Here is a 17,686-nt window from a genome sequence, read left to right as displayed (position 1 = left end):
CCCTGGCCCCACATTCCAAATCTCTTCATCCCCTCAATTAGATATAGCCCTCCCCTCTGTGTGCCGGCTTCGCAGGTCTTCCACTGCTCTACCACATCTACCCTCCAGTGCTCACAAGTGTGTCCATGTCTGTCTTTACCTCTAGATAGCCAGTTACTCAAAGGCAAAGAAGAGGTTTTTTTCCATGGTGTGGGGAAGCATTCATGCATTTAGTCTTTTCTTTCCCCTTTGCTTTTTTTTTTTTTCCAGACAGGATCTCGCTATGTAGTTTAGGCTGGTCTTGAACTCGCAACGATCCTCCTGCCTCAGCCTCTCCAACGCTGAGATTACAGGTGTGTGCCACGAGGCCCAGCTCAAGCATTTGAGTCTTAAGGTTACTGTTGTTTATAAAAGGCAAACAAATTCTACAATGATTTAGGGATGTTCTAATTAAGATCATTAATATATTCTTCTAAAAAAGGGTACTGTTCAGTAAGAAAACCATACAGTGATCTAAACCCATTTATTACTCATTTTACAAATTAGATTTAAATTCTTATTTATAGTCTTTTTACACTGTAAGTTTTACACTAAATCATTTACATAATTACCCAAATTTGAAATGATTTATACAATGAAATCAGCACAGCTACAGAATTCTCCATATAGACCAAGTAAAATAATTTGACTGCAAAAACAACAAAGATATGAGTTGACTAAATGGTGGACTCAGGAAGAGTGAGAACTACTAGAACACAAGCTGAACATTATTATAAAATTTTTAATCTTATCTTCTGTAAGACTCAAGGGAAAACAAGATAAAACTTTGACCCAGGTGTTCTGTTGATTCACCTATTAGGTTTCTAGAAGAACTCACTGTACTATTTATCATTATCACTAGTGTATAAATTATAACTAGAATTTATAAGTCCGGTAGTATGTATCAATTATAAAGTAAAAACAAGGATTTTAAAAACCTGACTCAGCTTCAGCACTGCTAACAGCTATGTTACCAAATTCAAAGTTGATGATAAGCACTTACTTGAGATCATATAATGTCTAAGATAGTCTCCTCAATTTTCATACATGAAAGAATCAATAGTGATTTCATTCTGCTCTTACAGCAACTGCTATCAAGGTAATACCACTAAGAATCACACCCAAAAACTTGGTAGAAAGATCCAAATACAAATCCCTTCACCAAAGATATTCACTATGCAAAGAGCCAAATAACCTCTACCTTAAGTACTAAATACTAATAGTATGAAAGTAAGAATAAATAAAATAGTGAGAGTAAAATAAACAATTCTTTACTTATTTATTGAAGCTGCAGGTGAAGTCTGGGCAGTTTTTTCATCTTCACCTTGAGAACTAGTGAATTCAGAATCCTGAAATCGTTTTCCAATCTTTGGACGCTTTAAATGACTGCCCCGGGTACGAGTAGAAGCAAGTGTTTTTTCAAGACCTGAGGGGGAAAAAATACCAAAACTGTACTTAATTATGTACTGAAAGGATGACGTATTAAAATATATAAAAGTACAAGAACTACTCTAGCTTTCATGTAACCCTACCACTATACTTGATATATCAAGTGTAAGCTGATTAAGTTCCCTTACTTGTATCAAACTAAGAAAACAATGTGAACGTCATTTTCTAAAGTAAAAAATAACTGTCAATATTTATTCCTCATACTTCCATTAACCTTGGGCTTTGGAAAGTGTTTTCACATTTTTATTTATAGGCTCTCCCAAAGAATTGGGAAATAATGCAGAGACCACTGTTCCTATTTCACAAGTAAGGAAACAAGGGAGAGGAGTACACAACAGCACCCTCAGCATTCATGCCCAGCAAACCAGGCAAAGTGGTGGCATTAGGACCAGATCTAGACTGAGAGCTGTGGGGCTGGGGATTTAGCTCAGCAGCACAGTGCCTGCCTCGCAAGTGCAAGGTCATGAGTTCAATTCCTAGTACAGGAAAAAAAAAACAAAAAACCCCACAAAAAATAGATTGAGAGCTGTACAAATTCTCACTTATTCTATGTCTCACACACGTAGTCATATCACCCTTAGTCATATCTCAAACAGTGATAACCAGCTCAATCTCTTACCTTCAGAAGTGCTTGCATAGGCATCTTTCAGAGAATCAATCTAAGAGAAATACAAATTAAAATCGAATGTTTTAAACTATTTTTTTCCTCCTATGGATTTATTTCATTGGCCAAAAAACTTAACCTTTCAAATTTCATTAAAATTTACTTTAAAAATGAAAAGGCTATGTCACTATAGTATAGTATGAGAGCCTAAGAATCTAAACATCTAACACATATATAGGGTTACAATGGAATTTCCTGGTATTTTGTCCTCAGCCACTTGCTCTCTTCATTTTTCACCTCTCTCTTTCCTTCAACATTTATTTGCTGGTTGATCCAAACATACAACTTGAGCTCTCCAACTTCTATCCCAGTTTCCAAAGCTCTATTTCCAAAGAAATACCCCAGTGGATGCCCCATCTACTTTCACATCCAACCTCTCCCCAAATGAACCTTATTACTTCCCATTCTTAGTCCCTCTCTCAGTGAATGGCAGTAACAACTGAGTCAGTCATCCTGGCAGAAACCTATGAGGCAGTAATGGTTTCTCCCTATCCCTCAGTGATGACTCACAAAGCCTGTCAATTTCCACTGAAGAATGGCTCAAAACTATCCTGTGCTTTGCATAACTAGTGCTTTAGTTCAGGACTTCATTATCTCTAACCTGAATGATTTCAAAAGCTTCCTCACTGGTACCCTTCCCTTATACCACAGCCTGTCTAAACCTTTCCACCTGAAGACAGAATGACGCTTCCATAACATAAAATGTACCACCCATACTTAAAAAAAAAACTTCAATGGTTTATCACTGCATACACTACAGACTCACAAACTCAATAAACAAATATGACTCACACAGAACACATTTCCCTTCATACCTGTTTTTTATGTGCCTTCCTCTGAAATGCTATACTAATTGTTGCCACAGAACTACCTACCCTTTACAAATCTTCCTCTGCTGTATACCTTCCAATCATGTTTCAAACAATGCAACAATGGATCACCTAGGTCTCCCATGTGCGTAAGAACCGTATCTTTGTATGCCCAATGCTTATCATAGTACTTACTCCATTATAAACACTATCCATCACACATTTACGGATTTATAGTAAATAAATCATTGCCTTTATAATATATAAGGGAAGAGCAGATTTTCTACTCTCCTTGATTTTATTATATCTGGTAACTACTAAATGAATCTATATACCTGAAGAATTTAGACAGTAATATAAAAGAACAGGAGCTTATTCTGAAGTCTGAAGTTCTAAATATAGAAAAAAATAAAACAAAAAATTAATCCTTCATATACACTTATATTACTCATTATTCTTAGAAACATAAAATTTTTTCATGCTAATATAGTCAACTGTCATATAAACAACTGTAAGCATAAATAATTTCCCATAGTACTGCTTCCCCACATAGGTCTCTGAAATGCATGGGTATTTACAGACACATTCAATATTCATTTAAAAACATATTCATATGAACATACAAAGCTATTGACTAGTAAGTAATATCATGACCAAACCCTGCATAGAAAGAGCTTTCTGGAATTCCAGCAGTGGGGCCATATTTTAAGTAACACCAAGTTCCATACACATAATTCTAGCCAAATACCTGGTAAGTCCAGTGAGTTTAGTAATGAGACCTCCCTTCTTCAAAGTCTACTCATTCTACAGAGACCTAAGCATAGCGCCTCAAACCTCCCACAAAACTTCATAATCTCTAAGCTAATTCTAGACACTTATATGCACAAGGAAATAATTATACATGCAAAAAGACTCATGTACAAATGTGCTTGTTCCTGGACTACAGGAAAATGTGAAAACGTAAGTGACCCACATTAAATAAACAAATGATGCAATTTATATATAATGGACTAGTGTGTTACTATTTGACAATCATGATTTAAACAGTAAAGCTATGAAAAAATCCTTCCACTATTATGTTAACAGAAAAAGCACAGCAGTATTAGAGAATAAAGACAAAATAAAATCTGTATACACACATATTTATAATACATAAGACTAAGTACACACATAAAAAAATTAACAGTGGCTCTGAGTAACAAGAATACTAGTTGTTTTATGTTCTATATTTTTACATGTACTCTGAATTGCCTTTAATTAGCTTTCAATAGTATTAACCCCATTATAAATATCTTTCAAAGAAAACTAAGTCCTTACTAATCCACAAAAGATGCCAAGAAAACTAATGCAATTGAAGTTACCTAACACTGCTGAAGGAACTACAACATTTAAAACAAATATAAACGGGATCCATTTTTTTAAAAAAAGAAACATTATTACTTCCTATTATGAACATATAGTGTACCTACAGTTAGCTGCATCTCATTAGACTGATTGTCTTCGGTTCCTGCTTCATATTCCGGAATATTTGCAAGACCATATTCTCCAGAGACAGGTCTTTTTGCTTCACTGTGAGAAATTGCTGTGTGTAGAAAAAATACTTTTAATTGTAGCCCAATCATAATTCTGGTTTTAACTGTAACACTGTACTGACTTTCATACACCCTAGACAGAAAGGTTCACTACTGGAAGTCTAGGTGTGAAATGTTCCCTTCACAGTATCTCATAAGGAACCCCCTCCATTATCATGTTAGCTTAAGTACTGAATGATGTTGGGAAGAGGTGCTTGAGATGAGATGCCCTTTCTGGTCTCTGGAAACCTATCCTATTTCAATAATCCATGTTTTTTGTTTTGTGTTGTTTTGTTTTGAAACAAGGGTCTTGCTATATATTCTAGATTGGACTTTAACTCACTATGTAGCCCAGGCTGGCCTGGAATTTATGGCAATCCTCCTGCCTCAGCTTCCCAAGGGCTGGGATTACAAGCATGCACCTCCATGCCCAGTCAATCCATGCTTATTTCTTATTTGCCAATTCCTACTGGGATGTTATATTTCCCTGAGTTATGTATGCTAGGTCCCTTTATTGTTAATGACTCAAGAATTAATACATAACAAAAATTCAAACTATGAGGAAAGATCATGTAATATACCACTGCTCTGGACCACTATGTATTAGATGCTGCTTTTTAAACTGGAACATGTTCAAACTAGAAACATTCTTACCTGTCATTTTCAGTGTTTCTCTCTGTAATGCTCTGGTGACTGGTATTCTCTGGTACCAATGTCCAACACCTTCAACCTCCCAAAGGAGTTCATGATCTCCTGGATACTTTTCAAAGTATTGTTTGCAAGCTGTAAAACACATTTACAATTTCCTAGAAATCTCATATACCAACTGTTTTGAAAAACAAAAGATTGGAAGTGGTTGCCCAATTCAATGGAGCTAGCACTCCAGTACCACTACACGACCAAACACTACCCAAACTCCACACAAACACTACCAAAGCAACTCAAGGAAAGTACACAGCAGTCTCATTTATGATTAGAAGTACTATTAAATCCCAGAAGTTTATCATTGAATAGACAAAAGCAAGTCAGTATATGTATAAAACAGTGTCACATATAGTTTTAAAATGCACTAAACAAAATGGCACAGGGGCTGGGGATTTAGCTCAGCGGCAAAAGCGCCTGCCTAGCAAGCGCAAGGTCGTGAGTTTGGTTCCTGGTACCGGAGGGGGGGTGGGGAAATGGCACAGCATTGTAGAAAATAATCTGACAGCTCCTCAAAAAGTTAAACAAGGAATTACCATGTGAACCAGTAATTTTACTCTCAAGTACGATAACTAAAATAACTGAAAACAAAACCTCAGAATTCTGCGAATCCATGTTCACAGCAGTGATACCATAGCCAAAACACAGAAACAACACAAATGACCAGCAACACATGAACAGAAAAAGAAAATAAAGCGATTTTGTACAATGAAATACTATTTGGCCATAAGAAACAATGAGGGCTGAGGGGTGTAGCTCAGAGGTAGAACACTTGCCTAGCACATGGGAGATCTTGGGGTGGAGCCACAGCACCGAGCGCGCGCGCGCGCGCGCGCGCGCACACACACACACACACAAACACACTATGAATTTTGATATATGCTACCTGTTATACCTTAAAAAATTACATTAGTAAAATAAGCCAGGCACAGGAGGACATTTTTTAGATGATTCCATTTAACTGATGTACCTAGAATAGGAAAATACCGAGATACAAAGCAGGAAAAAGGTTACAAAAAGAGTGGGGAAAAGGAAAAGGGAGCTATTGTGTAACAGAACATTCATGTAGGGGACAACGAAAGTAAGTCTGGATACAGGTATTGGTGATTGATACATGAGACTGTGCATCATACCACTGAGTAGTTCATCTGGAAATTATAAATGTTTTATGAGTATATATTTTAACACAATAAAAAATTTTAAATCGAAACACACTAAACAATGCTTTACAATGCTTATATGTGACACCATGAGCAGAAAGGATATATAGCAACTTGAGGAGAGTGACTATCTCTGGGGAGAAAAGGAAAAAGAGGAATGGGACTAGGGAGGGCATCAAAGAGAACATCAACAGTATCTACAACACTGTATCGGCTGGGTATCCCCTCCTATCCAAAATTCTTGGACCACAAGTGTTTCAGAGTTTAGAATTTTTTTCAGAATTTGAAATCATTTGCAGACTTTCCTAGCTGAGCATGCCTAATCAAAAATCCAAAATGCTCTGAACCCATTCAAAAAGTTGCAGATTTTAGAACATTCTGGATTTTGGAATAGGGTGCTCCACCCATATTTAGTTCTTTCTAAATATACACTGAAACAATTATGAGAAAAAGCATAATATTTGTTAAATCTATCACCTGAGTTTAAGTATCTGCCCCGGAGCTGCTGCCGTGAGAGTAGTTTTTAATAGGCAACAGGACCCCCGAGTTAGGGAAACTCTCCCGTTATAGCTGGACATGGTCACTGGCCGCATTCTAGACAGCACAGGCAGAGTACATCTTATGCAAACACTGTGACAGAAGTACTGTGGATATCAAACTTTCTCATATTTTGGAATATTTACACATACATAATGAGCCACTTTGGGGATGGATCCAAGTCTAAACACAAAATTTGCTTTTGTTTCAGATGCACCCTGTACACACAGCCTTGGGATGACCTTATATAGCCTGTCTAGTGTACCTGCATTCTGACCAGGACAATGAGGCCAGGAGTGGAATTTCCCACCTGCGGCGTCATACAGATGCTCAAATTCACATCTTAGAGCACTTACGATTTCCATTCTCTGACTGGGTCATTCACCCCATAGCTGCTCAGTCAGCTGGGGTGCTAGAATGGGAAGACAAAAGGTAAGCACTGATGGATATGGACCATGATGGAGAAATCAACCTCTGAAATTTTTGGCCACTGAGATTTTTTTTTTTTAACCATAGCATACTACAGATGCAAGCAATATAAAGAAATTCATATCCTGGTCTCTGACTCCGATCCCTGGTACAGAATCTTTAATGGAATTTCCTGAGCAAAGGAAGTGTTAGGGGAATCTTCTGTTCCCACATTTGGTCTCTGCTGCAGTTCTGAGGACAGAGATCCTAATGCCTTTGGGGTATCTAGTATTGGGTCTTTGATTTCTGTTCCAGAGCTCCTAGATCCCATAACATTTCCTGGGTCGTAGGAGTGTTTTCTGCTCTAATGTGGCAACTCTTGGTGGACAGTGGTCACCAGAAAGAGCAAACCATGATTCTCAGATACCTGCAGATTTTAGCCCTATTCACTACAGAAGGGAGAGGGGCTAGAAATGGAGTGAATAATCAATTATGACTACATGATAAAGGCTTCATAAAAATCCCTGAACTATGGTGTTCAGAGAGCTTCCAGGGTGGCACACACATTCTAAAGCTGGGAGGGTGGTGTTCCCCAACTCCATGGCGACAGAGGCTCCACACCTGACACCCTTCCAAAATGCACCCTGAGAGTCTGTTAGAACTGAACTGAGTCATGGACACCCCTACACCTGGTGCCTGGTGCCAGAGTGTTGTGTTGAATGGGGAAGGGAGAGGGCTTTTCCTTTTTACACTAGCCTATCCTAACTGATGGCAAAGAACAGACTAAAAGCAATTTCTATCAATATTTATGGTATACCCATTTATAACAAACTGTGTGAAAAAGAATGGCCCATACCATGTTGAGGAAAAACTTAAGAAGCCCTTTCACACTGACGTGAAATGAAAGAAGCTTTGATTTATAAATAACACTTGTGCTTTATATATACAGATTCACATATACATATACATACATATGCACTATTTTGGTTGCATGCAATCAAGTATACTTAGAATGCTACCTAAAACCACGTAACATTATTTGCCTCAGAAGCAGAAATAAGACAAAATGAGAAAGCTCACTGAAACCCTTTTATATCTTATGAATTCTGTGACTATAATCCCTAGAAATAATTCTGTTAATAATACCAAAATGTCACCAGAGTAAATATTAAAAACAAAATAAAAATCTAAAAATGAATGAAAATATTAAATAGTACTGTTAAATTTAAAATAGACTATATAAGGCAGATAAAGGTAGTAGGTTTGGGATATGGATGTTCTAGTTTTACTGACCCTTAAATCTATTAGAAAGTAGGTTGTGTCCCCATTTTCTACAAACAGCAATTTTTTCTTTTTCTTTCTTTCTTTCCTTCCTTCTTTTTTTGTTTTTCTTTTTTTAGTATTTTGAGACAGGGTCTCGCTGTGTTAGACGCTGGTCTTGAACTCACTACATAGCCCAGGCTGGCCTTGAACCCACAGTGATCCTCCTTGTCTCTGCCTCTGCCTCCAAAGTCCTGATATTACAGGTGTGCATCACCATGCCCGGCTGACAGCTATTTCAATTAGCACATTGCTCAAAGTAAAATTTAAGGTGCAAATTGAGTACCCTTAATCAGAAACTCTGATTTGGCAGGGATATTTGGTCTCTAGAGTATTTGAACATGAGATATTCTGAAGATGGTATCCAAGTGTAAACACAAAATTCATTTCTATTTAATAAATCCTCTATGCACATAGCCTGAAAGTAATTTTGTACAGTACTTTTAATAACTCAGTACATGCAGTTTCATGAATACTTGGTAACTTTTCATATCACATCATGTCAGCATTCAAAAACCTTCATACTTTGGCATCTCAAATTTTGGATTTCCAGATTACATATGCTCAATCTGTAATTATCTTAATATTTGTTTTTTTAATTTTTGACAAGTTAGGGTCTCCATTTTGGGACAGACATGGTTAAATATACAAAATTACACAATTACTGAATTTCAGAGAGCCTTGGCCTTATGTACGTCATGTGACCACAGTAATGTGTAAACCAACTTTTGATGTTTAGCTTATCAACTGCTTTAATCAGGGACCAAACCCATCCACATGTGGTACTCATTAACTATTTGTGAAATGAACAAATCATCTCTATTTTTTTTTACAGCTTGCTATGTAAGACACTATAGTCTTTCCTAAAATGCCCACAAATATTACTAGAAGCAAGTGAAGGCCATCAACCTCATGTGACATCAAGAAATTATTACTTAAATTAAAAAAATAAATACAATGAAAATGTATTCTTTCAAATGTACTCTTTCAAATGTACTCTTCCAGGCCAGTCAGGAAGGGCTATAAAGTGACAGACAGGCCACAGAGACTGAAACAGGACTATTAAAATGTCTGTTCTCCAAATGTTCCTTTAATTACTGTCACATTCAGAGAGTTTGACAAAATTAAAGATGATACCAATAAAATACTGTCAGGGAACCTCACATCTTAATTGAAGGAAAAATGAAGAGCTCAAGTCCACTAAGACTTTACATGATGACAGAAATCAGCACTTACTTTCCTGTACATATTAATTTGGTATACAATTAGTTTCATTAGAACCCTAGAAAAGACAAAGTATTAAGGGACTGTGGATGCAGTGCAGGTCTTTGCATTCCTCCTCAAATGCAGTGAGGCAGCAATCAGGATAATCCACTTTACACCCACTCTCACGTACAGCATGAGACGCTAGAGAGAAAACAGGATTCGAGGTGGGCATGCAGTATTTGGTTCCAGTTTCCTGGACAGATTCTGATATTAAAAGGAGGAGGGCTTAGAACAAAAACAGATTTTTCAGAGGGAAAAAAAGTCTTATGTTAGACTGAAATCAATAGTGAATTATATTTTATGTTCTCAAATAAATTATTTTCCAGAATTAAATCTTCAAGAAAAAGCTGTATGAGCTTCACACAAATGCAAAAGTAAATCTGCTGTGGTTTTCAAAACATTGCCAAATGGTATATTCACACAGTAGAACAGTAAACAACATTAAAAATGAACAGATTTTATGAATCCATGAATCTCATGAGCATAAAGATTAATAAAGAAAGCAAAATCGCAGAACATGTATTTACAAAAAGTTTTCAAATACGTAAATCAATACAATATGCTGTCAGAGGATATATACATATTCTAATAAACGCATGAGAAAAGTGTATGTCAAACTGAATAGGGAATGTCAAATCTCAGGGAAGGGAGCATAAGAGTTTAATTGGGTACAGATACACAGGAGAATTTAGTTCTATTGGCAATAATACATTCATCATGAGGGTGCATACTGAATGGTAAATAAGCATTTGCTACCTTATACTTCATACCATTTCAATGTCTAAAACTTTGTTGCTATTAACTTACATAGCTACCTTTGACAACCCAAAGTTAAAAATGGTCAAAGGCTCTGAAAGGCATTTTTTCAAAAACAATACACAAATGACCAGTAAAATACACGAAATGTTATTCAACATTAAACACAAACCAAAACTATAGTAACATGCTACTTCATATTCACAAGAATGACTACAATTAAAAATGCACAAAACAAGCTGGCATGGTGGTACACACCTATAATCCCAGCACTCTGGGAGACTGAGATATATTCAAGCCCAGCCTAGCATGTTAGTGACTTAGGGAATGTAAAAGAATACAGTAACTTTGGAACAAAATGTAGTATATACATACAATGGAATATTTTTCAGCTATAAAATGTAAGTATTAATTCAGGCAACACCATGGATGAATCTTGAAACCCTTATTATCCCATTGATATGAAGTGTCCAGAATTAGCAAATCCAGAGAGATAAAAAAATAGATCAGTGCCTGCCTGCCAAAGGACAGAAAAAGACAGGCAACAGAGAATGACTAACTGATACAAGGTTTCTTTGGGGGGATGAGAATGTTCCAGCATTAGCACTTACAAGTGCACAAATGTGAACACTCAGACACGTGAACTATAAAAGCAAAGGAACTTTAATTGTAGTTCTCCTTGATCACTTTTATGCCACTAAATTATATATACTAATGACCTAATATTGTTGAATCTTTCTACAACTCTGGACATTCTTCAACAGCCACGAGATGATTCTCTTCCTTATAATCTCATTCCCAAAATAAAGAGCTTAACATTAGCCCCAAAGAAAGGCCAACTTACTTATGGTGGCCAGGTTCATGCTATCAGGGTTACTGAGATTATAAATGAATGTTCCAGAAGCTGAGAGCCCAGTATACAGAGCAGGTTTTCTCCAAGATCAAGTACACAGATAACCTGCCAGATGCTGAGAATGTAGGCAGCTGGCTCCAACTCAGACGCTCAGAATCAGAGCTTCTGCGAATGAGCCCAGGAATCTGTATTCTGTATATGTATTTTAAATTACCACAGGTTATTTCTGTGCATGCAGAGATTGCAGACCTTATTCTCAAAAGGGGTTGTTCTAAAAGTTAATAAGGCCACTGTTTCACGTTATCGAAACTGACCCTTCTGCTAACATCATTCTCCCCAAATTGCTTTGAAAAGTTAACTATGAAGGATACTTGGCTTCTATGTGAATTATAGCTAGTTATTTTTTTTAAAGGATACCCCCCAAAGCATGTATGTGAGATAAGGACACATTTACAAAATTATGCCCTAAAGAGCCAAAATTCCTATTTCCTTAATACTGAAACACATACATTTACAGAATTCTGTAGAAACAATCTGGAAGTGACACTGAGGTGAGCTTAACATTTTCAACTTGGTCCACTTACCTGTGTACATGAAAGAAGACAGAGGGTACCGCAAACCAAGTGCATCTTCTGTAAAAGAATCAACAAAGTCTTCCAGCATATGAAGCCCAAAATCTTTGCCTCGGTATTTCTTTCTTACAAACATGGTATCAAGAACTGGCAGCTGGTAACTCTGGGTAAGAAACGAAGCACACATACTTCCTGCAGTAATAAGAACAAAAACCCAAGATTAAATATATACACATTCAGTGAACAAGTTAACAGTTGCCTTTCTAAAATCATTTGCTTTTTTTCTTTATTAAGAAGAATGTTTTAGTAATGAATAAATCCCACATTTTCCAGCTGTTATTACATATCATGTTACATGTGATAACAAGAGCCATGTAATTTGTTAGCCAATAGTACTGGCTAATATAGGTCAGTCACTTTTAAAAGTCACTTTCTAAAATACATGTATTTACATATATATGTAAAATATGTATAATATGTAATATATATGTAGTTATTATGATCTATAGCCACACAATTTTGAAACTCATCAACTATCAAAATTTCAGAGCATTTGATGATTTTGTAATAGTTGAAGTATATAATTCCAAGTTTAGTACCCCAACATTCAACCTTTTCCCTTCACTGTTCCCTCAGGGAATCTCTCCTCTCTCATTCTCTCACTGGCTCTACCAATTGATCAACTGATTGACCTGTCTTTTTGTCTGTCTGTCTGTCTATCTCTCTATCTATCTTTGAGACAGAGTCTTGTTTTGTAGTCCACACTAACCACGAACCTGCAGCAATTCTCCTGCTTCAGCCTCCTGATTGCTGGGATTACAGGCAGGAGCCACCATGCCCAGCTTCTTTTTGATCTACTTGATGGTGGTAAAAAAGTAAATTCATTCTCCAAAAATTTAAGGCCCATATTAGGACTAAATTAGAAACATTTGTCTTAGAAATGGCTAAGTCATGGCAATACCACCATGAATGTGCCTGATCTTGTCAGAAATGGCTACATCAGTAAACATTTTATGGTAGACGTATTTCTAAACTCATCTATGTGCTTAACGTTAGACAGGAGAACCTGTGTCTAAACCCGTCTCTCTAGTGGTATGGCTATGTTCGTCCGCCTTTTAAGAAGCCTGCTGAAGCAGCAGCAGCCAACATGAAGTTCAACCCCTTTGTGATTTCTGACTGAAGAAAGAATGGAACAGGCACCTCAGTGCACCTTCACACATCTGCAGAAGACTGTTGTCTTCACCCTTCTGCAAAAAGCTGAGACAGAAGTACAGTGTTTGAATTCTGCCCATCCAAAAGGATGATGAAGTCAAGGTTGTGGGAGCAAGCTATGAAGGTCACAGACTGGCAGAGTAGTCCAGGTTTACAGAAAGGAATGCATCGCCTACAATGACCTCAAAAAGATCCTGGAACAGAGAGCGAAACCTCACCAAGGAAGAATGGAAAAGGGCGAATGTAAGAAAGAAGCACTTGAGATGACGCAGGAATAAAGTCTATACAACTTTCATTAAAACCTACTACAATTAAAAAAAATAAAACATGCAAGGGTTTGGGACTGTTTACAAACCCAAAAAGGACACTGAATTAGTGTGACTGACTCATGGGGCCAGGTGTGGGGAATGGCGATCATATAGGACAGACTCTGGAGAGAAGAAATCCTGGGGCCTCTGCCCCCTCCACCCCCGTCACTATCAATGACCCATCACCTTGGGAATTCAAACCTGCTGGTGCCAACTGAAAACTATGAAAAGGAGCTCCTCCTACAGGTGACTCCAGCTGTGAGCTGCTGGTTATGGGTGGAGGCCAGTACAGGCAATGACCCAGAGAAGACTCAACACCAGATCACACCCGGCTCTCTAACCTGGGTCTCTTCCTTGGAGACGCTATCAGCACACAGACCCTGCAGCTCCCCACCCAAGACCCTTTTTGCTGATGATCTGTTATGTTTTCATACACATGTGAATGAACTGAGGATAATTTGGTTTCTTCTGGTTACTGTTTTACTTTTAGCCTCTATGTGGGAGGATAGTTTGTTAAGATAATTTAAGTTCTCCTGCAAGGTTTAATTTCTTATCATGTAAATATTCCAAAGCAGGCTGCCTTAGAGTTTTGGCCATCCTTCTATTCTGTTTAAGATTGATCTACTGCTGAAAATCACTTTATCTACTTTTTAATGAACTTTTTGTGTAAAAAAGAAAATGAATTGAAGACAAAATATATTTGGGACCTGATCATCCAAACAGATGTCTTCACTCCTTTAATGTATCTTAGGATAGTTTAGAAATTGAGAGTACATGGCAGGATTTCCAGCTTTCCATTATTTTTAGAAATCTATTATTTTTAATCAGATTATGCATGACTTTGTATAATTCTAATACGGTAGTTCAAGTAAGAAATAAAATGTCAGAAAACATCTCATAAGTTGACTTTTACCAACCATATCATTTTATAAGTTGATCGTGACAATAAAACTTTCAGTTCAACCAAATAATGTGAATTATTTGTGACTTATGATTTAGCTGGAGAATTTCAGTGACTTTTATAAGTCTCCAAAACTATCAGTTAATTTAAATGTAGAACAGGTAATACACATTGTTATATACAGGGCTTATTTGCTGACATTTAGCTAGGCTGTTTCTAAGAATCTAAATTTTTTGTCTGAATATAGTTAGTAGTCCTACCAACAAGCTAGTGTGATCATTATCAGCTTTTAATGCTTTGAAATCAGAGTTTCCTCATAGTGACTTGTAGTACTGATCATGACATTATTTTATTCATAGTAGTTAAAGTCTGAAATAGCAAGAATAAATGAAAAGGGAAAGCACTATCACACTCTAGTTCTCAACACGAAGTCTGAGGATCTATTAACTATTGTGCATGCTTCAAGTTTCTTACAAAAGAATACTGTTGTAACTATATGAAGGAACTTTCTCAGAAACGGAATTTTTTTCTTATTTTACAAAAACATTCCTTCTAGTTTGGAAAGGGCAAATTCTTGCCTTTAAGAGTAACATTAAAGTGGTTGGTTGGGGTCGGGGATATAGCTCAGCAGCACAGTGATTGCCTGGCAAATGTAAGGTTCTGAGTTTAATTTCCAGTACAATGATCCCTCACCTATCGTGGGAGTTACATTCCAGAGACCCCCCCACCATACGTGAAAATCCACGAAGTAGGGGCGTTATATTTATTTTATTATTTATATATATTTTAAGACTTTATAAACCCTTCCCACACTCCTATAAACCTTTCCCATTCTCTTATTAACCTTTCCCACACTCTTAAGAAACACTTCATATGCTCTTAAACACTTTCTACACTCTTAAACCTACGTAATTTTAACAACACATAAAATTCTACATGGGTACTCGATGTGAAGTAGACAAGGAGAGATGCTCAGATGCTGACACTATGGGCACGCGGGTGGGGGGGCAGGCAAGCAGACCGATGCTACAGTCACTGAGCCAATCAGTGCTCAGGATACAGAACACTGTGCTATGGTTGGTCGCCTTCCATTCCATCAGCCAACAGTGTGCAGTGTCTCACATTGGCACACTTGCCCAAGTGGTAGTGGTGTATGGCATTTCCATTGTGTATAGTATGGTATTCATCCACTGATAAAATACATACTGTATTTTATTTCAATTTAACATTCTTTTAATATGCTTGAATTAACATTTTTAATATTTTTATATTGTTTTAAATTTTTAGGCAAAAATCAATAAAATCATAAATATTATATAAATACCTATATACCACAAAAACTCTTTGATACAGAATTAGACATATTTTTTTAAAAACCCACAATACAGGGGCTGGGGATATAGCTCAGTGATGTAAGTGCCTGCCTGGCAAGCACAAGGTCCTGAGTTCAATTCCCAATACCAAAAAAAAATAGAAAAATAAAAACCCACAATACAATGAAGCTGCAATAAGTGAACCACTATATAGCGAGGGATGACCGTACTGAATGAATAAATAAATAAATAAATAAATAAAATGGTTAATAGAACAAAGTATTCATGAACTTTACAGTTCTTTTACTATTTACTTCTCACGTACATATTTATGTAAAAACACCACACTGGCCCTCTTCTTTTACCTATATCTTAATTCTCCAGGAGTTAATCCTTATACAAATGCAATAAAATAGAGAAAAACTTCTCATGTTACCAGAGATTATTTAGACACATCAACAGCTGCAAAAGGCAGCACCATTAGCTAGCAAAGCAAAAACCACAGCCTGCTGGGTAGATGATGTTTTTATCATATTTATTAAATCAAATTAAACTTACTACTATTGTACATGGTAGCCATGGTATTCATACTTGTCAAAGTCACATCTCTGGCCTTGTTCTCTTTAGCCACTCCCAAGACTTCTGCCATTCATCCAAATGCTAATGGCCACTCATTTCTACCTGCAACCTCTGTATGAGACTTACTCCAAGATCAAGAATGGAAGGGTTTACAGAAATGTAACTAAAATAAAAACCACTGATCACCTCGATGGCCAAGTAAAGGCATATGACAAACCCCCAACACCCCAAAAACCCCACAGGTAACTTTACGGTTAACAGAGAAAGAATGGATATTTCTGCCCAAATCAGGTATGTATGCTTTCACCACTACTATTCAACACTGCACTGAAGGTTCCAGCGAACTGGCTAAGAAAAAGGAATAAACACCTTTCAGGTGGGGAAGCAAAGCACAAAACAGTATGTACAGAAGACATGATCTGATACATACTAAACTTCATCAAATTCTCTAAGTTACTAGAACAAGAAGTTTGGCAAAGTTACAGGATATCAAAACAGTATACAAAAATCATTTGTATTTCTATGTATCAGCAATGAATAATCAAAAAATGAAATTAAAAAATAATTCCATTTTTAATAGACTGGTTAGGAGTAAATTTAAAATACATGTAAAATTTATTCAAAATGATAAAAACTGTTTAAAGAAATTAAAAACACCTGAATAAATGGAAAGAAACCTTAAATTCATGATTCTGCAGTCTTAATACTGTTAAAATTTCAGTATTTCCCAGACTGACCTATAGATTCAAATTCCCAGCTAGATTTTTTTTTTTCCTTTGGCAAAAACTGACTAGCTGACAAACCAATTCTAAGATTATATGCACACAGAAAGAATCTTGAACAGCCAAAACAATTTCGGTGAAGAACAAAGTGGAAGACTCACACTTCCTAATTTCAAATTACAAAACTACAGTAATCGAAACAGTGCATGAGAACAGATGTAAGGGTCAATGGAGTAGAACTGAGGGTCCAGAAATAAAACATTCGCTCATATTTACAGTCAACTGATGACAGGCACCAAAACTTATGGGAAAAAAGTCTTTTCAATGAATGGTGCCAGGACAACTAAATACTCACATATTCGAAAGAATGATGTTGGGCTCCTTCCTTGAGCCACACACAATCTTAACTAAATCATAAATTAAATGTAAGAACCAAAACTGTAAAGCTCCTAGAAGAAAACCAAGGTGTAAGACTTTATCGCCTGGTCCTAGGCAGTCACCTAAGACACAACAATACAACCTCAAATGACAAAAGAAAAACCAGAGACACTGAACCTTGTCAAAAT

General features: G+C 36.7%; 1 protein-coding gene across 4 annotated transcripts in view; it reads right to left on the bottom strand.

Annotated features, from left to right (window-relative positions):
* Positions 1–17,686, bottom strand: part of Fam169a (family with sequence similarity 169, member A) — an 82,103-nt gene that overhangs the window by 13,827 nt on the left and 50,590 nt on the right. For all 4 annotated transcript variants that reach the window (XM_005386058.2, XM_005386060.2, XM_005386059.2 and 1 more), the window contains 5 exons: positions 12,098–12,277; positions 5,166–5,294; positions 4,410–4,522; positions 2,087–2,126; positions 1,294–1,444 (listed from right to left, as the gene is read on the bottom strand). In XM_005386058.2, the coding sequence (XP_005386115.1) occupies positions 1,294–1,444; positions 2,087–2,126; positions 4,410–4,522; positions 5,166–5,294; positions 12,098–12,277 (613 nt within the window). The remainder of the gene's footprint in view (positions 1–1,293; positions 1,445–2,086; positions 2,127–4,409; positions 4,523–5,165; positions 5,295–12,097; positions 12,278–17,686) is intronic.

This window comes from Chinchilla lanigera, unplaced genomic scaffold, assembly GCF_000276665.1.
Source record: "Chinchilla lanigera isolate Chin_1 unplaced genomic scaffold, ChiLan1.0 scaffold00024, whole genome shotgun sequence".
Taxonomy (NCBI): domain Eukaryota; kingdom Metazoa; phylum Chordata; class Mammalia; order Rodentia; family Chinchillidae; genus Chinchilla; species Chinchilla lanigera.
Note: the sequence above shows the minus strand (reverse complement) of the source record. Positions and strands in the feature narration are given on the sequence as shown.